The sequence below is a fragment of the Chiloscyllium plagiosum genome, unplaced genomic scaffold, assembly GCF_037043375.1.
Source record: "Chiloscyllium plagiosum isolate Xiang-an unplaced genomic scaffold, Cpla_swu_hap1 HiC_scaffold_6, whole genome shotgun sequence".
Taxonomy (NCBI): domain Eukaryota; kingdom Metazoa; phylum Chordata; class Chondrichthyes; order Orectolobiformes; family Hemiscylliidae; genus Chiloscyllium; species Chiloscyllium plagiosum.
Window position 1 is genome coordinate 132,271,854 of NW_028270144.1, and position 17,706 is coordinate 132,289,559.

The window sequence follows — 17,706 nt, forward strand, 5'->3', positions numbered from 1 at the left end:
TGTGCCACTTTTTAATCATTTTCTTTTCCCAGAATGATCTCCACTCTTTGTACAATTGTGTGTGTGTGGGTTACCTGCATGTTTTATATAAAGGTTCAGTTACAACCTTTAGGAGAGAGTCTTCTGATTTGGTCAGTGTTCAGGAACAGGAGTTTGTGATGATCTGTAAAGTGGCAAAGGAGTCCCAGAAATAGGAGTTTAGGAATCTCAGCTTTTGCCATTCCCCTTCAGGTTTCAGGATCCTAAACAGAAATTGATGAAAAAGTTTAGCAGCTCTGGAAGCATCTGTGGAGAGAAATCAGAGTTCATGTTTCCGGTCCAGTGACCGTTCTTCAGAATCCTTTTTCCAAATCCTTTCAGGATCCTTTAACTTGTCTAGTTAAGAGTAAGGACCGTAGTGTGCACAAGGTAACTTTCTGTGATGTTGGGGAACAGGAATTCATTCAAGTACATGAACAAGAGGAATGTGGTCGTTGTTGGCAACTGAGAGGTGAGAGTGATTGACCCCATTCTGTGCAGTGAGGAATGAGAATCCACGTGGTTGTGTTATCATCCCAGTGCCAGAATTCAGGAAATGCTCAGGGCTGCAGAGCAATCTATAATGGATGGGGGAGGGTCTCCTCATTATGGTCCATAGGACAGAAGAAGGACAAAGAAAGAAATTCTGCACAGTGGGTCAGCAGAACTATACCCCGATTACAAAACAGAGGCTCTAAGATGATCTCTGGTGAAAACTGACATAGGCAAGCAAGTTTAAAGATTGAAAATCTGGTGCAGTAGAAGTTGGCTTGGTTTGTGGGGCACCAGCACCAATTCTGTGGAGAGCTGGGGCTGTATTGTTGGAGCAATCTGCACCTTTCTCATGGCAGGAGCAGTGTTCTAATGAGCCATAGAACTAGGGAAATATCATTTTAAACTGAAACCATGGGATAAGAGAGAAAAGTTTGGGCATTTTGGTAAATCAAACAATAGAGACAGAGCAAGAGGAAAAATATGTTGGAAATAATACTGGACAAAAACAAATTACTGCAGATGCTAGAATCTGAAACCAAAAGAGAAAATGCTGGAAAATCTCAGCAACTTTGACAAAGGGTCAGTTAGACTCGAAATGTCAGCTCTTTTCTCTCCTTACAGATGCTGCCAGACTTGCTGAGATTTTCCAGCATTTTCTCTTTTGTTGTAAATAACAAACTGACTGTGGTGTCAGAGAGAGAGTTTCAGTGTAGTTGTAAATCAATGGATAAGGCTAGAGGTAACAAAATTGAAGGCTTGACAACTGAGTGCACTTGAAATCTGTCTATATCTGCAGTATTTGAAACATACAGGATGAACTGAGTGCAATAAAGAAATGTAATCTGATAGCTACGACTGCAGGTTGACGTAGATTGAGATCTGAATATTGAAGGATTTGTAATACTTAGGAAGAGCAGGAAGCTGGGAAAAGGAGGAGCAATGGTTTTGTTAGTGATGGTATCAGCACAGTGGAGAGGACAGAGTGAAGGTGGTGTGTTAATGTCCAGAAACCATGGGAACAGTGTGGATCGTCTGAGATGCTATCCTGAAGGCTGGAATATCGGAAAATGTGATGAATCTGGGTTGGGGGAGGGGAGAAACCGGGATGGTTAGAGAGGGCAGGGGACTCGGGAGTCCCGGTGGGGTGGAAGGGGGATCAGAAAGGGTGAAGGGGGCTGGAGGGGACAGAGAGGGCAGTGGACTCAGGAGTCCAGGTGGGGGTGAAGGGGGCTTGAGGGGGCAGAGAGGGAGGGGGTCCCCAAGGGGGTCAGAGAGGGCTCAGGTGGGGCTGGGGGATCAGAGAGGGTGGGGAGGGGTCAGAGAGGCTGAGGGGTCCTGGAGAGGGGCAGGGGTCAGAGAGAGTGAGGGAGCCTGGGTGGGGGGGGTGCATTCAGAGAGGGCTGGGTGTCGCGGGTCAGAGAGGGCTGGGGGGCGGGGGTCAGAGGGTGCAGGTGGGGTGGGGGGGGGGGCCCTGGGGCAGGGGGTCAGAGGGTCCGGGGAGGGGGGGGGCGCAGTCAGAGAGGGTCCCAGAGGGAGTGGGTGATGATTGGTGGTTATTGAAGGAGGGAGTAATCTTTAAAGTTAAAAATCACACGATACCAGGTTATAAACCAACAGGTTTACTTGGAAGCACTAGCTTTTTGAGCGCTGCTCCTTCATCAGCTGGTTGTGGAGAATAAGATTGTAAGACACAGAATTTATAGCAAATGTTTACAGAGTGATATAACTGAAATTATATCTTGAACTGCTTTCAGTTATTTCATATGTAAATCACAGAACTTTTTTAAAGTTATATTCTCGAGTTAACTTTATCTGGGCCAACATGACACTAATTGTTAATGCATTTAAAGTGTGAGGTGCCCTGTGTAAGACTGTCTCTAGTCTAAAAAAACAGATTTACAGGATCTTGCATGAATTCATGCAGTGTTTCTGCAAACCAAAATGTAATTCTGCAAGTACAAATTCACCCCACATGCCGAATTACATTTTATTTTGCTCAAAAACTGCATGAATCCATGTAAGATTCTGTAAATCTGTTTTTTTAGATGAGAATCAGTCTGACCATTGTGGCACAGACAGCCTCAACAGGGCAGCTCACACCTTCAATGCATTATCTGGGCCAGTTGTTAAAGTTCACTTGAAAATGTAACTAAAAAAGTTCTTGTGATTTACATATGAAAGAACTGAAACCAGCATGTTCATTCTAAATTGAGAGATTTACTCCACAACCACCTGATAAAGGAGCGGTGCTCTGAAAGCTAGTGCTTCCAAATAAACCTGTTGGACTATAACCTGGTGTTGCATGATTTTTTAACTTTGTCCACCCCAGTCCAACACTGGCACCTCCAAATCAGGAGTAATCTTTCACCGTTACAGAGGGCAGGGATGGTGCTGAGTGAGACACTCCTCATCCTGAATCTTAGAGACTATAAGCAGCTTCTGGAGATGGAGATCTCATCTGAAATCATTCAGGAGCACAAGTGATGGAAAGGAAGTGTAATGTTTCTCATCCTTTAATGTGGTTACCCCTTACTTCACTTGCACGGAAGCCTTAGAATACAATGATAGGGCATAAAGAGAGAGGCCATTCAGCCCACCATGACATCTCAGCTCATCTGTTCAGCTCCAGATTAAAGGTATCTGCCAACCCATGACTTGTCAGTTAGTCTCCTATGACAGGTTCTCTCTTCCTGCCTCTATATTCTGGCATCTTCCCTCACAAGGCAGCTAATCACATCCCTATGGTCACTCAGTCGCCCTCTCTGACTTGAACATCTACACAAATATACAGCAGTAGCAGCTCATTGAACCTCCTTAATAACATCAAGACTGATCTGATTGTGACATCACATCCCATCTACCCTGAGAACACTTCACCCTGTTGCCATCCATACAAATGCCAGGTTATGATCAACCCCTATAAAAGACGATCTAACCATTGCCCTTGACAATCAGTGGAGCTAACATCACTGAATCTCCCAGTATAAACATCTGGGGGCTGTCATTGACCAGAAACTGAGCCTGAACTTGCAACATAAACACAATGGCAACAAGGGCAAGTCAGAGGTTAGGAATGTTGTGGCAAGTAACTCCCCTCCTGACTCCCCAAAGCCTGTCCACCATCTTCAAGGCACAAGTCAGGAGTGTGATGGAATACTCCCCACTTGCCTGGATGGGTGCAGCTCCAACAACACTCAAGAAGCTTGACACTGCCCAGGACAAAACAGCCCTCTTGATTGGCACCACATCCACAAATATCCACTCCTTCTATCACTGACTCCCAGTAACAGCAGTGTGTACCATCTACAAGATGCACTGCAGCAATTCACTGAAGATCCTCAGACAGCATCTTCCAAGCCCACGACCACTTCCATCTAGAAGGACAAGGGGAGAACATATATGGGAAAACCACCATCTTCAAATTCCCCTCCAAACCACTCCCCATCCTGACTTAGAAATGTACCACTGTATCTTCACTGTCGCTGGGTCAAAATCCTGGAATTCCCTCCCTAAGGGCATTGTGGGTCTACCTGCAGCACATGCACTGCAGAGGTTCAAGAAGGCAGCTCACCCCCACAATCTCAAGGGGCAACTCGGGATGGACACCAAAATGCTGGCACAGCCAGTGACGCCCACATCCCACAAATGAAATTTTAAAAATCTGTCTACTTCTGTCTTAAAGAACTCTGCTTCAGTTTGCTGAACTCAGAAAATATTCCTCCTCATCTCTGTCCAAAATGACATTTTATTTATTTAACTCTGTGAGCCCTGGGTCTAGATTCTTCCACAAGGGGAAATATCTTCTTCACATCCCCTGCCCTGTGAAGACTTCATAGGATTTTGTATGTTTCAGCCGCCTCTTATTCTTCTGAAATCCAGTGGATACAAGCGGAGACTGTCCACATTTTCCTCCTAAGACAACCCACTAATTTCAGGTGTAAGTCTAGTAAGCCTTCTCAGAATTGCTCCCTCATCCCCTTCCTCTCAGTTCCTTGAGAAATATAGCAGCCAATTTGCTCACAGCAGATTGCACAAGCCAAAGGATAATTGTTGATATTTTGGAAAATATTTATTTTTCGTTTGCTTTTCCCTCCCTTCCCACAGCAGTAGAGGCTGACGTGTCTGTACTAACACTGATGTTATCTGTCTTCCCATCCAGCCATGACCTCTAACTTATCACCTCAGTAACATTTTAAAACAAGCAGTTTTTAAAATAAACTCTCAAGATTTCACAAATGACCCTTCCTCTTATCAGACACTAGGCACCTCTGGAGAGCAGGGATGCTGGGAGCCAGTCGTGGGTCAGGGATGCAGAGATCAGGTAGGGAGCTAAACTACTGCCAGACACCAGGAGCTTGAGTTTTTAAGAAGTTCAATACGTGTGTTTGTTGGTTGTAGCTGATGGAGAAATGCTGAATGTATAGCAGCCAACAGGTTCTCCTAGATCCCCACTTTCTCCATGGATTCAGGATGGGTAGCAAATGTTACCCTAGCCAGCGATGCCAGTCCCTGAAAGAATTTTGAAAACATGTTAAACATAAAATACAACTGAATCCTCTTCTTAGCTGGTAAAACTGCTCATTATTGGAGGCAAGTCCTGGAGTGCATGGACAAGCTCTTTGTTCCATTTCTTTACTATAAACCACCTTTTCAAACCTCTCCCCACCCAGCCCCTGACCCTCATCCTCATCCTCAGCTCCAATAGGTGTGAAGTCTCATGGAACTTGTTCGTCACCAGACTGAGACTATCCAATTAATGACCTTTGCCACTTCTGTCTCTTCACTGACCTATTTGGGAGGCCTAATAGTATTATCACTGGACTAAGTAATTCAGAGACCCAGATAATGTTCAGGGGACCTTGTTTTGAATCCCATCACAGTAGATGATGGAATTGGAATTAAATTTTAAAAACATAATCTGAAATTAAAGCTAAACAGTAACAACATAACTGGTTCATCTGGTTCACTAATGCCTCTTTAGTGAAGAAAACTTCCATCCCTACCTGGTCTGCCCTATACATGCATCCAAACCAACAGCAATGTGCTTGACTCTGAACTGTCCTACTATCACTGCCTTGCTTCTGTAGCCGTTCATATTTTTGGTCTTTGGGTAATAACGTTATAATGAGAGCTGAAAGGGAATATGTGTTAGAGAAGGATAGAATTTCCACAGCATCGGTTAGGGTCAAATTGCAGGTGTATGTGATAATTGACACAATAATTCACAATTGGTAATGTTAACTCAAATACCTGACCCACATTCTTGACCAAGGGACAGTGCAGCCCTCCCAAAATACAGCACTCCTCAGTACCAACAGTGCGGCATTGCCACAGTACTGACCCTCCAACGGTGCTGCACTCCCTTGGCACTGACCCTTCAACAGTATAGCACTCCCTCAGTGCTGACCCTTCAACAGTATAGCACTCCCTCAGTGCTGACCCTTCAACGGTATAGCACTCTCTGTGCTGACCCTCTGACAGTATAGCACTCTCTGTGCTGACCCTCTGACAGTACAGCACTCTCTGTGCTGACCCTCTGACAGTACAGCACTCTCTGTGCTGACCCTCTGACAGTACAGCACTCTCTGTGCTGACCCTCTGACAGTACAGCACTCTCTGTGCTGACCCTCTGACAGTACAGCACTCTCTGTGCTGACCCTCTGACAGTACAGCACTCTCTGTGCTGACCCTCTGACAGTACAGCACTCTCTGTGCTGACCCTCTGACAGTACAGCACTCTCTGTGCTGACCCTCTGACAGTACAGCACTCTCTGTGCTGACCCTCTGACAGTACAGCACTCCCTCTGTGCTGACCCTCTGACAGTACAGCACTCCCTCAGTGCTGACCCTTCGACAGTACAGCACTCCTCAGTGCTGACCCTTCGACAGTACAGCACTTCTTAGTGCTGACCCTTCAACAGTACAGCACTTCTTAGTGCTGACCCTTCAACAGTATAGCACTCTCTCAGCGCTGCGCTTCGACGGTATAGCACACTCTTAGCACTGACCCTCGGACAGTATAGCACTCCCTCAGTGCTGACCCTTCGACAGTACAGCACTTCTTAGTGCTGACCCTTCAACAGTATAGCACTCTCTCAGCGCTGACCCTCTGACAGTACAGCACTCTCTCAGCGCTGACCCTCTGACAGTACAGCACTCTCTCAGCGCTGACCCTCTGACAGTACAGCACTCTCTCAGCGCTGACCCTCTGACAGTACAGCACTCTCTCAGCGCTGACCCTCTGACAGTACAGCACTCTCTCAGCGCTGACCCTTCGACGGTACAGCACTCTCTCAGCGCTGACCCTTCGACAGTACAGCACTCTCTCAGCGCTGACCCTTCGACGGTACAGCACTCTCTCAGCGCTGACCCTTCGACGGTACAGCACTCTCTCAGCACTGACCCTTCGACGGTACAGCACACTCTCAGCGCTGACCCTTCGACGGTATAGCACTCTCTCAGCGCTGACCCTTCGACGGTACAGCACTCTCTCAGCGCTGACCCTTCGGTACAGCACACTCTCAGCGCTGACCCTTCGACGGTACAGCACTCTCTCAGCGCTGACCCTTCGACGGTACAGCACTTCTTAGTGCTGACCCTTCAACAGTATAGCACTCTCTCAGTGCTGACCCTCTGACAGTACAGCACTCTCTCAGTGCTGACCCTCTGACAGTACAGCACTCTCTCAGCGCTGACCCTTCGACGGTACAGCACTCTCTCAGCGCTGACCCTTCGACAGTACAGCACCCTCTCAGCGCTGACCCTTCGGTACAGCACTCTCTCAGCGCTGACCCTTCGACGGTACAGCACACTCTCAGTGCTGACCCTCTGACAGTACAGCACGCTCTCAGCGCTGACCCTTCGGTACAGCACTCTCTCAGCGCTGACCCTCCGACAGTACAGCACTCTCTCAGCGCTGACCCTCCGACAGTATAGATTAGATTAGATTAGATTAGATTAGATTACTTATAGTGTGGAAACAGGCCCTTCAGCCCAACAAGTCCACACCGCCCCACCGAAGCACAACCCACCCATACCCCTAACCTAACACTAAGGGCAATTTAGTATGGCCAATTCACCTGACCTGCACATCTTTGGACTGTGGGAGGAAACTGAGCACCCGGAGGAAACCCACGCAGACACGGGTAGAACGTGCAAACTCCACACAGTCAGTTGCCTGAGGCAGGAATTGAACCCGGGTCTCTGGCGCTGTGAGGCAGCAGTGCTAACCACTGTGCCACCATGCCGCCCTATAGCACTCCCTCAGCGCTGACCCTTCGACAGTACAGCACTCTCTCAGCGCTAACCCTCTGACAGTGCAGCACTCCCTCAGCGCTGACCCTTCGATAGTACAGCGCTCCCTCAGTGCTGACCCTCTGACAGCACGCCGCTCCCTCAGCGCTGACCTTCTGACAGCGCGCCGCTCCCTCAGCGCTGACCCTTCGACAGTACAGCACTCCCTCAGTGGTAAAAACAATGACTGCAGATGTTGGAAACCAGATTCTGGATCAGTGGTGCTGGAACAGCACAGCAATTCAGGCAGCATCCGAGGACAGGCAAAATCGACGTTTCGGGCAAAAGCCCTTCATCAGGAATAAAGGCAGAGAGCCTGAAGCGTGGAGAGATAAGCTAGAGGAGGGTGGGGGTGGAGATAGAGTAGCATAGAGTACAATAGGTCAGTGGGGGAGGAGATGAAGATGATAGGTCAGGGAGGAGAGGGTGGAGTGGATAGGTGGAAAAGGAGCTGGGCAGGTCGGACAAGTCCGGATAAGTCAAGGGGACAGGTTTGCTGGAGGTTAGAAACTAGGATGAGTTGGGGGAAGGGGAAATGAGGAAGCTGTTGAAATCCACATTGATGCCCTGGGGTTGAAGTGTTCCGAGGCGGAAGATGAGGCGTTCTTCTTCCATGCGTCTGGTGGTGAGGGAGCGGCGGTGAAGAGGCCCAGCACCTCCATATCCTCGGCAGAGTGCGAGGGGGAGTTGAAATGTTGAGCCACGGGGCGGTTTGGTTGATTGGTGCGGGTGTCTCGGAGATGTTCCCTAAAGCGCTCTGCTAGGAGGTGCCCAGTCTCCCCAATGTAGGGGAGACCGCATCGGGAGCAACGGATACAATAGATGATATTAGTGGATGTGCAGGTAAAACTTTGATGGATGTAGAAGGCTCCTTTAGGGCCTTGGATGGAGGTGAAGGAGGAGGTGTGGGCACAGGTTTTACAGTTCCTGCGGTGGCAGGGGAAAGTGCGAGGATGGGAGGGTGGGTCGTAGGGGGGCGTGGACCTGACCAGGTAGTCACGGAGGGAACGGTCTTTGCGGAAGGCGGAGAGGGGTGGGGAGGGAAATATATCCCTGTTGGTGGGGTCTGTTTGGAGTTGACCCTCAGCGCTGACCCTCTGACAGCGCGCCGCTCCCTCAGCGCTGACCCTCTGACAGCGCGCCGCTCCCTCAGCGCTGACCCTCTGACAGCGTGCCGCTCCCTCAGCGCTGACCCTCTGACAGCGCGCCGCTCCCTCAGCGCTGACCCTCTGACAGCGCGCCGCTCCCTCAGCGCTGACCCTCTGACAGCGCGCCGCTCCCTCAGCGCTGACCCTCTGACAGCGCGCCGCTCCCTCAAAGAATTGTGGATACTGGAAATCAGAAATTTCTGTAAAAATTCACTGACAGTATTCATGGAGAGTAAACAGAGTCAACATTCCAGGTCCAGACAGTAATGTTGCACTGAGCCACCACCACCATCGTCTGTTTGTGGAGTCAGTGAATTGCACAGAGCAGAGTGAGACACACAGATGATGATTTTAGTTTCTGAAATATTTTGTGTGCACTGCAAAATTGCTGGTATGTATTTGAATGCAGGAGGTGGTAAACTACCCACCCACTCCATCTGTTTTCTCTCTGTATTCCTCTTCACTTCACATACCATTCTGGGCTACATAACTCACTGATGTCATTATTGCAGGTTTTTTTTTAAAAAGGAATCCAATTGAACACTCAGAATAGCAGCAAATAAATCTGTGGAATTATTCGGAGGCAGTGCCAGGATTGGCCGGGGTGGCGCTGTAAGTGGCTGTGGGGTGCAGGTGCTGGGGAAATTGGTCAGAGCCATGCACAGACTGGATTCTTCTTTTATTTTCTCAAATACAAAGATCAGCTGCATTCTGTCAACCCCAGTTCACTCTCTTCTCCCCCCCCACCCCCACTTCCTCCTCCTGCTCACTCCCCCCCCCCCCCCCCCCCCCCAAACACCAGTTGTGGCAGAGATGTCAAGCCATTGGGAAGTGTTTACTTGGTAGGAATTTAACTTCACGGACGTCATTGGAGCCCACCATGACAGAACCATCTCCATCCAACTCCAGGTACTGCTGCTGCTGCCTGCTCCTCCTGCCAGAAGGTAGTCTGTGTTTAGAGCTCTCTGCACAAAAGGGTGGTGCAAGCTGGAAGCATTGAGACATTTATGAAGAATTTAGATGAGCATTTGTGTGCAAAGCTGTGGACCAAGTGCTGGAAAATGAGATAAGAACTGATAGACTTCTCATGACCAACACAGACATGATGAGCCAAAAGGCTTTATCCGTGCTGTAAACTCCCCATCCCCTACACATGATTCTCCCTTTCTGCCAAACAGTGACTTGTTCCAGAGATGCAACTCCCCCACTGCTGTCCTTTCCATAATGAGGGTCCTCCAAAGACTTTCTGAAATCTCTCGAGCTCCTGGCTGCCTATTTTTCTATCTGCAGTGAATAGCCCCAGGCGTGTATTGAATTGAGAATTAACCTCCCCACCCATTGAGATAAACAGGCCAGCAAAAGTCCAAATGATTGTTCACAGAATAGTTTTCTGCAGTAATCTATCCTTGATTTGTTCATTTAATTATCAACCTAACATTGTGTGAACAATGATGTAATAGTGATGATAATGTGACTGAGACAGAGAAATGTGAACCAGTTACTAAGATTCCAGATTTATGTAAGACTGGCTTAATGGGATGAGATAGGGACTGTCTGCGAATCTGTTAATGGGCAAAATGACAGAAGATGATCTGTGGGAGGTACCCAAAAAAGCAAATTTAATATGATTCAGGACGAGTTTACATGCTGAAAGGCGGAGAGCTCTATTTACCAAAAACCAAAACCAGACACCACTAAAGGGTAAAAAGAGAAAATGCAGCCAAACTACAAAAGCTAGCAGAGATCATGGTGAACGGGAATGATACAAAGAACCACAAAGGTTGACAGATGGTAAAAATTACACAAGGGAGCTTACAAAGGATATCAAATTCAGCAGACCATTTTCACAGTTATTTCAGGAAAATAAGTAGGAACATTTTTACACAGGATGAGAAACACAAACTTCAGGGGAAAATAGATCAAGCCATACCTAGCTAAACATGTTAATGATAGTATTAGATTAAAACAAGAGGCTTAATACTGTGACTTATAGTTGGACACTTGAGAATTGGAAATGTATTTGAAACTATAAAGGACTACCAAAAGGTGGTTGATAAGGAAAGAATTTGAATGAGTAAACTAGCCAGGAATAGAAAACAAATTGAGAGTTTTGCAAGTATATAAAAAGACAAGAACGGTTGAATTAAATAGAAAAACTATAATGATGAATAAGAAAATGGCAGAAACATTTAACAAATTCCTTTTCTTTTGGTTTTCACAATTTAAGACTCAATAAGCCATACAAGAAATGTACAAGGGCTAATGGAAGAGTGGAGCTTAAAGCAATTCATTTCAGCAGAAAACAAACACTGGAGCAATTAATGGGAGGCCAATTTGACACATCCACAGCAGCTGAAAGGGGGAGTGACACAGATGATGAATGCACACACGATGATTTTCCAAAGTTTCTGTGATTTTAGGATGGTCCCAGCGCTCTGAAAGTTAGAACTATTCAACAAAATTGGGAGAGAGGGAACAGGGAACAACAGATCAGTTAACCTGACGCAAGTCATTGAGAAAATGTTGGAATCTATTACAGGGTATTAAAGAAATGTTCACAAAAACTTTAGTAAATCAGATATCAGTAAATCTATGAAAAGCAAGTATTGCCTAATAAACTTTAGGTTCTGCGGATGTTATGAACAGGATAGATAAAGGGGAACCAGTGGATGTATTATAACTGGATTTTCAAAAGGTACTTAGAGTGTCATCTAAAAGGTGATAACACAAAATTAAGGCTTAGGTGGGTCTTAGAATGGTTAAAGGACTGGTTAATGGAGCAGGAAGTAGAGTGTAGGGATAAATGGAACATTGTTGATGGTGACGGGAGTTCACACAGTTACCTAATGCAGGTAGTCAGTTTTTACTGTGTTTCTGATTCTTTATTACTTCTATTAAGAAACAGTAGCTTACATATGGTACATTAATGAATTAGATTTTAAAAACTGTGCGACTGTGACAATTGGCAAAGATTCAGTGATACCCCAGGACAAACGGGCTATTATATTGAATGTGTTGGTTTTGTTAAGATCTTGGAGGCAGCATCTTGCTCTCTGTCTGAAGATTGAGGAAACTCTTGCCTGGGTCTTGTTCCTCCTCTTCTGGTCCATCTGTCTTCTGGAGAAACCAGCATTGTCAGGGCCACAGGATCAGAACTTCCCAATGAGAAGTTCTTCCTGCCCCGCAAGCCCCAATGTTCTTCCTCGCACAAAAAATGAGGATTCTAAAAGGCTTTTTTCTGTGTACATCGAAGGGAGATAAATTCGGCAAACCCAGGAGAAGAGAAACTGGGTCCACCTTGACTTCGGTCCCCAAGACCCCCTCTATACTCCTGCCACAGCACTCCATTATGTACAGAGCCTATGGCAGGACCACAATGAGTGAGGATACCTGTATTTATTTTACAGTTGGGGCACATTGAAGACACACCCTGCTTAAATTTTGCAAGACAATCTGGGGCCAGATGAGCCCTATGAAGAATCTTTAACTGTATAGCATAGGTCCTATTAGATATCGAAATCCTCTTCCCACTCTCACAAATGCCCTTCCAAGATTCCGGAGTGATCTCCACCCCTAACTCTCTCTCCCAGGCCTCCCGTAATCACTCAGTGTCACCTGAGGAACCTCCCCCGAACAAATGATAGCGAGTATTCGCTGAGAGTGCTGTTAGCCTGAAGCATCCTCTTTTCCGTATCCGATCTGTAACACTCAGTCAGAAGCATAGTCTCCTTTTGGATAAAATCTCTGATCTGAGAAAAACGAAAGAGGTCCCTGCTCAATAATCCATACTCATGAGTTATTTGATCAAATGACAATAACATTTCATCTTCAAACAGGTCACCCAAACAAGAGACTCCCCTATCCGCCCAGGATTTAAACCCAGGATCCATTGTCCCTGGCCAGAAACCTGGCATACCAACTATGGGAGTATGGAAAGTTGTTTTAGACATATTACCCTCCATCTGTCTCATTGCACTCCGCTTTGACAGTGATAATAACTATTGGATTGTGGCAATGTTTTGCAACTATCCTCATTTTGTCCAGACGCAGCACTTTGCCTGGGAGGCCTCGATGTCCAACCATATTGATGCCGAGTCCTCACAGGGTGAATTGGCCATGCTAAATTGAATTAGTCAGAGGGAAATGGGTCTGGGTGGGTTACTCTTCGGAGGGTTGGTGTGGACTTGTTGGGCCAAAGGGCCTGTTTCCACACTGTAGGGAATCTAATCTCAAAACACTCCACGTGATATCAAGAAACGGTTGGAGACACTGAATACTGCTACGGCCCATGACAACATTGCAACAATAGGACTGAAGACTTGTGCTCCAGAACTTGCCACTTCCCTAGCCAAGCTCTCCATCATCAGTAAAGTGATGGAAGGTGTCATCAATAGTGCTATCAAGCAGCACCTGCTCACTGATGCCCAGTTTGAGTTCCACCAGGGCCACTCACTTCCTGACCTCATTCAGGAGGTGAGAGTGACAGCCTTTGATGACAAAGCCAGACTTGACTGACTGAGGCATAAGGGGCCCAAGCAAAACTAGAGTCATCGGAAATTAGTCATAAAGTAGTCTGCTCGTTGGAGTCATACCTGGCAAGTAGAAATATGATTGTTGGAGGTCAGTCACCTCAGCTCCAGGGCATTTCTGCAGGAGTCCTCAGGGTAGTCTCCTAGGCTCACCCATCTTCAGCTGCTTCATCAATGATCTTCCCTCCATCATAAAGTCAGAAATAAGGATGTTCGCCAATGATTGTACTATGTTGAGCACCATTTGTGACGACTCAGATGTTGAAGCAATTTATGTTCAAATGCAGCCAGACCTGGACAATATCCAGGCTTGGGCTCACAAGTAGCAATTAACATGCATATCATGCAAGTGCCAGACAATCTACCTATTGTTCCTTGATGTTCAGTGACAATTCATTGCTGATTTTCCCCATTATCAACATCTTGGGGTTGTCATTGTTCAGAAACAGAAGAGGGCTAAACACATACTGTGGCAACAAAGTCAGAGGCTGGAAATCTTGGAGTGAATAACTTGCCTCCTGATTCCCCATTTGCCTGGATCAGTGCAGCTGCAACAACACTCGAAGATTGATATTATCCAGAACAAAGCAGCCGCTTGGTTGGCACTATCATAAGACATGGGCTGTTGCCCAAAACGTCTATTTTCCTGCTCTGCGGATGCTGCCTGACCTGCTGTACTTTTCCAGCGCCACTCTAATCTTGACTCTGATCTCCAGCATCTGCAGTCCTCACTTTCACCTGCTGTCATAAGACGTAACAGCAAACGTTCAGCATTCAACCCATTGAGTCTGGTATGTCTTGCAATGAGATCATGTTTAATGAATAGAGAATCATAGAGTAATAGAGATGTATTGCATAGAAACGGACCCTTCGATCCAATCTATCCATGCCAACCAGATTTCCCAACCCAATCTAGTCCCACCTGCCAGCACCCGGCCTATATCCCTCCAAACCCTTCCTATTCATATACCCATCCAGATGTCTTTTAAATGTTGCAATTGCACCAGCCTCCACCACTTCCTCTGGCAGCTCATTCCGTACACGTACCACCCTCTGTGTGAAAAGGTTGCCCCTTAGGTCTCTTTTATATCTTTCCCCTCTCACCCTAAACCTATGCCCTCTAGTTCTGGACTCCCCAACCCCAGGGAAAAGACTTTGTCTATTTATCCTATCCATGCCCCTCATAATTTTGTAAACCTCTATAAGGTCACCCTCAGCCTCCGATGAGGTTTGGCCTCCGCATCATAACAATATAGATCTCTGCTCCAGTAATCCATAACTCCACTTTCCTCCTTTTTCTCCTTAAACCTGTACTCCTAGAACATTTGTCGAGGTCTCTGGATTCTAGTCTGATGACATAATGACTACACTATTGCCTCCCCTTGATCATAATAGTAAAGCAGAATTATTTTTAAATGATGAGAAACTTGTAAATGTTGCTATTCAGAGGCTTCTGGGTGACCTTATAACAAAGCCACATAGTTCACTACAGATACCACTGCAGGTATGTAGGCATTGAGTATGTTGACATCTATTGCAAGGTGTTTGGAGTTCAAGAGTTGTAGAGATTGTATAACTGAAACCACATCAGGCAGACTGTGCTTGGTTTTAGTTTCCATACTGAAGGATGGATAAAGTTACAACTGGGGACTTTACTCAGAGAGTAGTAAGGGTGTGGAATGTTTTGCCTGCAGCAGTAGTAGATTCGCCAACTTTAAGCGCATTTAAGTCGTCATTGGACAAGCATATGGACATACATGGAATAGTGTAGGTTAGGTGGGCTTCAGATTGGTATGACTGGTTGCCGCAACATCAAGGGCCAAAGGGCCTGTACTGCGTTGTAATGTTCTATGTTCTACCAATAGACTGTTTCCTGTGATGAGAGACTAAATACATTGAGTTAACATTCACTGGAGTTTTGGAGAATGTGACGTAATCTCGTTGAAGCATAGATATCCGTCTGAGGATTTGACAGTGTAGTTGCTGGGTACCTGGAGAATCTAGAATGTGGGTTACAGTCTCAATGAATGGTGTGGATCATTTCAGACTGAGCTGTGGAGATGTTTCTTCACTGAGGGTTGTGAATCTTTGGAAACTGCACAGTTGAGTGTAATCACAGCTGAGATTTTTTGTCTGTTAGGGGATTACGGGCTTTGGGGTTGATAGAGGAAGGTGAAACTGGGAAACAACAGTATGATGTTGTGGTTCTGTTCGCCGAGCTGGTAATTTGTGTTGCAGACGTTTCGTCCCCTGTCTAGGTGACATCCTCAGTGCTTGGGAGCCTCCTGTGAAGCGCTTCTGTGATGTTTCCTCCGGCATTTATAGTGATTTGTATCTGCCGCTTCCGGTTGTCAGTTCCAGCTGTCCGCTGCAGTGGCCGGTATATTGGGTCCAGGTCGATGTGCTTATTGATTGAATTTGTGGATGAATGCCATGCCTCTAGGAATTTCCTGGCTGTTCTCTGTTTGGCTTGTCCTATAATAGTAGTGTTGTCCCAGTCGAATTCATGTTGTTTGTCATCTGCGTGTGTGGCTACTAAGGATAGCTGGTCATGTTGTTTCGTGGCTAGTTGGTGTTCATGGATGCGGATCGTTAGCTGTCTTTCTGTTTGTCCTATGCAGTGTTTTGTGCAAAGGACTAGCCACACTACCATACATCAAGAGCATTTCTGAACTGACAGCCAGATTACTGCGACCACTAGGACTCATAACAGCACACAAACCAACAGCCACTTTCAGACAACAACTCACCAGTACGAAGGACCCAATACCCATCATGAGCAAAACCAATGTAGTGTACAAAATACCATGCAAGGACAGATACAAATCACTATAAATGCCGGAGGAAACATCACAGAAGCGCTTCACAGGAGGCTCCCAAGCACTGAGGATGTCACCTAGACAGGACGAAACGTCTGCAACATAAATTCCCAGCTCGGCGAACAGAACCACAACAACGAGCACCCGAGCTACAAATCTTCTCACAAACTTTGAACAGTATGATCTTGTTGAATGGCAGAGCAGGCTCAAAGGGCTGAATGGCCATCTTCTCCTGTCTCTTAATGTCCTCATATAGCAATTGTTCACTTCCCACCTGTGGTTGATAGTTCTCTGATGCCCAAAAGGTTTTCAGGGATATGGGGTGAAGACGGGTCAATGGAGTTAGATTGCCTATCAGCATAGTCCCATGAATGGTAGCTGAAAATGTGTTGCTGGAAAAGCGCAGCAAGTCAGGCAGCATCCAGGGAACAGGAGAATTGACGTTTCGGGCATAAGCCCTTCTTCAGGAATCCTGAGGAAGGGCTTATGCCCGAAACATCGATTCTCCTGTTCCTTGGATGCTGCCTGACCTCCTGCGCTTTTCCAGCAACACATTTTCAGCTCTGATCTCCAGCATCTGCAGTCCTCACTTTTTCCCATGAATGGTAGTACAGGCTTGAGTGGCTGAATGGCCTCATCCAGTTCCTGTGCTCTTATTCCAAGATTTATCATTTCTCTCTCATTCTCTCATTTCCCAGGTATGGATGTGATAAACAGTGCGCTGGAGAACACTATCCAGAACAGCCACAAGCAGAACTGGACTCCAGTCATCGTCAATGTGGCTTCAGCGACTCTCACTATTATCAATGAGGAGGTGAGAGAGTGAGGGAGGCTTGCAATGATCTGAAGTAGGAGCAACAGTGGTTGTGTAAATATCTTCATTTAACATGGGAATTAACAAATTAACCGAATGAGGCCCCAAACCACTGTGGTTGCTAAGCTTTCAGGCTCTTTCTATGGGAACAATCACCAAAGTGATTGAGATCTCGTCAGGGGTAAATGTAAGGAAATGAGTGTGGGTAGGTTACTTTTCGGCAGGGGGGGGGGGGTGGGGGCGGTCAGTGTGGACCTATTGAGCCGAAGGGCCTATTTCCACTCTGTAGGGAATCTAGAAATGTCTGACAATTTGGAGTTTAGTGAGGAAAACAGGGTAAGAAATGGGGATACTTAGTGCCATGAACTCCTACAATCTGATATATGCTTTCCACTATCACTGACTATACAGACCTGTTTAATCCCTCTCCCAGAGCTCCAAGACATCTCTGCAGGAGTTCCTCAGGGTAGTGTCCTAGACCCAACCGTCCTCAGCTGTTTCAACAATGACCTTCCCTCCATCATATTAGAAGTGAGGATGTTTGCTGTTGACTGCACAATGCCCAGCACCAGTCACCACTCCTCAGATAC

At 46.5% G+C, this 17,706-nt stretch overlaps 1 protein-coding gene across 4 annotated transcripts in view; it reads left to right on the top strand.

Annotated features, from left to right (window-relative positions):
• apbb1 (amyloid beta precursor protein binding family B member 1) overlaps positions 1 to 17,706 on the top strand; it is a 173,518-nt gene that overhangs the window by 112,338 nt on the left and 43,474 nt on the right. For 3 of the 4 annotated variants that reach the window (XR_015757510.1, XM_087988515.1, XM_087988514.1), the window contains exons 11-12: positions 4,769 to 4,834; positions 17,001 to 17,116. Coding sequence is in view for 3 of the 4 variants with exons in the window: in XM_087988515.1 (XP_087844641.1) it covers positions 4,769 to 4,834; positions 17,001 to 17,116 (182 nt within the window). In the remaining variant the exon portion in view is untranslated. The remainder of the gene's footprint in view (positions 1 to 4,768; positions 4,835 to 17,000; positions 17,117 to 17,706) is intronic. The other variant, XM_087988516.1, reaches the window with a different exon arrangement.